Source organism: Apodemus sylvaticus, chromosome 17 (genome assembly GCF_947179515.1).
Source record: "Apodemus sylvaticus chromosome 17, mApoSyl1.1, whole genome shotgun sequence".
NCBI lineage: Eukaryota > Metazoa > Chordata > Mammalia > Rodentia > Muridae > Apodemus > Apodemus sylvaticus.
The window spans coordinates 51266328-51271707 of NC_067488.1; the positions used below are offsets into that span (position 1 = coordinate 51266328).

The 5380-nt window shown below is 52.0% G+C and overlaps 1 protein-coding gene across 2 annotated transcripts; it reads right to left on the reverse strand.

The window, feature by feature from the left end:
- Positions 1-236: 236 nt before the first annotated feature.
- LOC127667314 (cytochrome P450 2D9-like) lies at positions 237-4486 on the reverse strand. 2 transcript variants are annotated; one of them, XM_052160309.1, is made up of 9 exons: positions 4267-4486; positions 3212-3383; positions 2791-2943; positions 2540-2700; positions 1732-1908; positions 1407-1548; positions 1018-1205; positions 527-668; positions 237-427 (listed from the first exon to the last, which is right to left on the reverse strand). In XM_052160309.1, the coding sequence occupies exons 1-9, from the start codon at positions 4453-4455 to the stop codon at positions 237-239; spliced, it is 1515 nt and encodes a 504-aa protein (XP_052016269.1). In that variant the 5' UTR covers positions 4456-4486. The 2 variants fall into 2 exon arrangements, with proteins under 2 accessions (XP_052016269.1, XP_052016270.1); XM_052160310.1 differs by lacking the exon at positions 2791-2943.
- Positions 4487-5380: the final 894 nt, after the last annotated feature.

Below are 5380 nucleotides of genomic sequence, written 5' to 3' on the forward strand. Positions count from 1 at the left end.
GCCTCCCAAGGGCTGAACCTAAAGCCTTGTGTCAGTGGCCCAGGCTCAGGTACACACTTAAATCACAGCAGTCAAGCTGTCTGTTGGGGAGAGATGAGGCAGGTGGGAGGGTTGTTTGGAGACTGTTGTCTAAGGACTCAGCAAGAGAGGGCTGGGGACAAAGCAGAAAACAGAAGTCAGCCATAAGACTGGTTTATTTTGCATGGTTAAGCCTGCCCTGCAGAGCAGGCCTGGAATTAGTGTCCTTGGTCACGTCTCACAGCACAGAGCTGGTAGGGGGAGGGGGCAACTAGAGCACCAAAGATGCCATGGTCGCTGGGCCTGGGCTGTCCATCAGGCACCGAGAAGCTAAAGCGCTGCAGGAGGCAGGCAAAGAAGAGGAAGAGTTCCATGCGGGCCAGGGGCTCCCCCAGGCATGATCTGCGGCCTGTGGGTGGGAGAAGGTTCAGTCAGTCTGGGACCTGGTTGGGGCTCCACCCTCCATGGTACCCTGAGGACAGACAGGCAGCCAGGCCTCCCCAGGCACCTGCAGAGAAAGGCATGAAGGCCTCAGGCTTCACAAAGTGGCCTTGGTCATCCAGGAAGTGTTCAGGATGGAAGCGGAGGGGCTTCTCCCAGACAGTCTCATCCTTCAGCACAGAGGACTGGTTGGTGATGAGGACTGTCCCCTGGCAGGAGGCAATGGTGTGAACATGGACCAGGGTGGGGCTACCTAGACCATGGTCACTAGGATAACATGCAAAACTTCTTCCCTGCACACACTGGATTCCCTCATTCAACCTCAACCCCAGAGTCTCCCAACACCTTGGAGGGCTGTGTGACAGATCTCCCATGGGAGGCCAGCCCAGCATCCATCCCTGTGTCCAGTTCTCCATAAAGTGTCCTGTGGCCATTTTCATTTGACATTTCCCATTCATGAGGACTTTGAGCTCGTTTGGAAGAGGATGAGTTGGTCTTAGTCTCTCCAGCCCTTGATTGATAGTGATCATGATTAAGTGGTGACAGACCCGGGCCTACCTTGGGGATGAGGAAGTCCTGAACTTCAATGTCACGACTAGTGATGCGTGGCAAATTCACTGGACCAATGTCTGCAAAGCGCAGCACCTCATGAATGACAGCATTGGTGTAGGGCATGTGGGCTTGGTCTGCCATCTCTGGACACCGCACCTGTCCTATGACTTCGTCGATTTCCTGTTGGACTCTGCCTGGAGGAATAGCAACCTCTCAGTGAAAGAGTCACAGGGGCCTTCCCTATCTTACAAACATGTTAAGGACTGAGTTCGTGTGAGAAGGCCAGTGAGTGGCACTGGAGTCTGGGATGAGTTAGCGCTTGGAGCCACAGCATCTCAATCATCAAGGGAGTGTGCCGCTACCTCTCTACCAGCCCCAGCCCCAGCCAGGCTCACGCTGCACATCCGGATGCAGGATCATGAGCAGCAGGCCCCAGTACAGCGTGGTTGATGTGGACACCATCCCTGCAATGAACAGGTCTCCCACCACCGTGTGCAGGTTCTCATCATTGAAGCTGCTCTCAGGATTCCCCTTGGCCTGTTCCAGGCAAAAAGAATGGGCTGAGTAGGGAGACGAATTCCAACATGACCTCACACTATCTCCAAGGCAGCCTAAGGGCCAAGTTACTTCAAGATACACAGGATCCTATCCTTCTTGCCTCACACTTCACAGGACCTCAGCCCACAGCCCCTGGCTACATTTCTTGGAGCTGCCAATCACCTTCTCTATCTCTGCTAGGAAGGCATCAGTCAAATTTCGGGGTGGCTGGGCCGGGTCCCAGCTGGTTCTGTTCTCAGTCAGCAGGTTATGCAGTATGGCCATGAAGTTCTTCTGACCTTTGAAGACCTTGTCAACCAGCCCTGGGATGTGCAGGAGTATCGGGAATGTGTTAAGAACCTGTGAGAGACACAGTGGAATTCTCAGAGTTTTCTCTTCATAAATTAGTAGCGGATCAGGATCATGTATGGGGCTCATGTGCTGCCACAGCGTGTGGGAACAGGTGATAGCACAATGTGTTGAGTTGATTGTTTCTCTCCTACATGGATCCCAGACTTGAAATTCATGTTGGCAGGCTTGTTTGGCAGCTCCTATCACACTAAGCACCTGTCCGGCCCCTTGGTACTAGTGATGCTTGGTACCCATCTGGTCAAGGCTCAGGTGCCAGCCTCCTTCACCACAGAGCCAGAGCCTATCTGTCCCCACTGGTCACCTGCCTCCTCCTCAATTGTTCAATTTTCAAGAGCCACCTAAAAGCTCTGTCAGCCCCAGATGAACAGAGGAATATTCTGTCCTGGCGATAACCACAGACTTTGTTTCTTCCAAGCAGAGAGAGGGCCCAGGGACTCTCCCTTATTAGAAATCCTGATCTCTGTCCACTGCTCCCCTGCTGTCATCAAACAGTTGTCAACAGGTATATCTTCCTGCAGTTGACCCCCAGAAGGCCACTCCCACAGCCTTGGTACTTAGGTTCCCTCCGGGAAGACAGACCACACAGAAGTGGGTCTCTAGGCTTCCCTGAACTGCCTACCTCAGGAAGGAAGCCAGAGATTTCTGTAAAACTTTCTTCCTGTACTTTCAGCATCCTGATGAGGTAAGGGTCTTCATATTCAAAGCGACGGGCAAAAATGAGAGATGCAATCACATTGCAAACAGCTTTGTCCAGTATGGTGTTGGGATTGAAGGACTGCCCTGGGAGTGGAGATGGAGTGGAGTTGCACACAAGTCAATGGAAAGCCCCTGCCTCCCTGTGTCCAACCACACCCCTCACCCATCACCCACCAGCCTGGGCTGTGAAGGCATCACAGAGATGACCGGCCTCCTTGGTCACCCACTGCTCCAGAGATTTCTTGCCCACACCAAAGTTGCGAAGGGTGGACACAGAGAATCGCCTCTGCTCTCGCCACTCAGGCCCATAGTGTGCAAGGATCACACCTGCAAACACATCTCTGTTTAAACAAGGAGAACTAGGTGTGATGTCTTCTGTTCTCAACAGTTCTCTTCTCTGGGTTCTGTCCTGGCCCTGAGCCTCTCAACACCTTGCTACCACAATCCAGCACTTGCTTTCTGGTTTGGCAACCTGGATGCCAGTGAGTTTTCCTTGAATTGCTTGACCACATTCCCACCCACATTCATTCCCTGTGCTTCCTCTCCTCATTACCATATCTCAGAAGCCATCTGCATCCTCCACACAGCCCCTTACCTTGGGATCTGGGCTTCATACCCATGTACTCAAAGACGGGCATTGGAGGACGGTCAGCAGTATCCTCTCCATGGGTCACCAGCACTTCCTGCATCGCCTTTAGTCCGTTGATCACAACCACAGGCTTCCAGGCCATCTGCAAGCTGAACACGTCACCGTAGCGATTTTGAAGCTGAAGTAGAGGGACAAAGGACATAGGGAGTGGAGGTCTCCAGAGATCACAGAACCAGGCTCACTACATACTACGCATGTTCAAAGTGTGAATGTGCACAGGCAGTTTCTGTGTGTGTATGTGCATGTTTGTGTATGCTTACACCTGCATGTTTGTATATGTGAAGGTGTGTGTGCATGGGTATGTGAGGCCATGTCTCTCACTCTCTTTCTCTTTGTGTTTTTGTGTATGTGTGTGTGTCCATGTGTGTCTATGTGTGTGCTCATGTGTTTCTCTGTGTGTGTCTTATTTGTTATTGGCCCTTGGCTCTCATGTATCCTGGGAAAATGCTCTTCACTGAGCTCCATCCCGAACCTGAGGATTCCTGCCAATGTGGAATCTCACATTTTCAGTTCAGCAAAGGAATCATTACAGATGTGACACTCCAGTGGTGAAGTTGCCAGAGCCAGAAAAGTGTTCTGTGGCCCCTTAGCATGTCAACATACATGAAGAAACTCTGATTCCTAAAGATGGGCAGTGAGGCCAGAGAGCACAGCAGCAAGAGATTCAGGCAGCCACAGCCCCTCTCTGCACTCAGTGTCCTGAATGACATGGAGCGGTAGACCTCGCAGCAGGTCACGACCTTGTATTTGATAGATCCATAAGGGACTTGGGACCTCTATGGTTGCTGCCCTGTCCAACCAGGCTGAATGTGACTATCACATCTTGCTTCAGCTCCTGGACTATGACCCCAAAACTTTTGCCCTAGAAATTCCCAGTGGCTGCCACCAAAACATTTTTAAGCCTGCTCCCATTTGGGGGCCCAGATCCCTGTCTGACTTGTGGTTCAACCCCCACTATGGACAGCATGATTTCAGGTCCCATCCACCACTAAGTCACTCACCTTGTACAAGCTGTATGGAAGGTTATCTAGGTCCACCTGCAGTAGGTTACCCAGCACAGGCCATGGCACAGGGCCCGGTGGGTAGCGGGAAGTCCAGCGCTGTCGCCGGTGCATCAGGTCCACCAGTAATATGAAGATGGCTGTGAATAAGGCCACAGGCCACAGGCCAGTTCCAGTCAGCAGCTCCATAACCGCTCCACAGCAGCCCAGGGTTGCCAGAAACCAATGAACAACAGCACCTAGGAAGAGTAAGTCCCAGGCTTGGGCCCTGGATCTTATAAAGGAGTGCCTGCCTTGCCCTTTGTCCTCTGTGCCCAGCCTCAATCCTGTGTTTTGTTTATCCAGATGTAGGGAGGGGCCAGAGTCGATCAGTGCCTTGCAGGGACTGAACATGCTGATTCTGCTGGGCTGAACATGGTAAGCAGATACCCAATGCATTCCTACTTCAAGATGGATGATCTGATCATTGCATGCAAGCAAATAATCTGGTATGGTACCCATGCAAAGATCTGGGGACCTGAGTACATTGTCTAACAGAAGAAAGCGACATCCTAGACTTTGATGGAGCAGTTTGCTGGCAGGACATGAGGGGAGACTGTCGTCCAGTCAATGGCTTCTGTGGATGTGTAAGCAGTGGGAGGCTGTCTCCTGCAGTAGAGGGGAAGATGCTGGAGAAGCTAAGGGCAAGGGAAGGGCAATGGGAGAGGGCAGCTGGAATCACTGTGGGCAGGTGAGGGCCAGTGGGGAAGGCAACTGGAGCAGTGCCATCTTGAGTACAGGTCTGTCGTCGTCCAGGTGATTAGGCATTACTACATATAATGAAGGATTTCTCAGGCCCAGGCTGAGGGAGCTGAGAAGTGATCTGAGAATGTTTGGGGATGACTGAGTTGGGACAGGAACTTCTCACATGCTGGCCTCTGTCTCTTATTCACCCTTTGTTTCTTGGTGGATCAGTCTGACCTGGCAAATGTCTTCCACCTGGAGATAGGTAAGGCAGTTTTCTTCCTCATGCCAGAGGCCTGTGGCCAAGGTGAGCAGCCATGAGGAAAACAGAAAGATAACTCCTGAGTCATCTCAAAAATGGTGTTTGTGTGCTGGGCCCTGCTGAGCACAC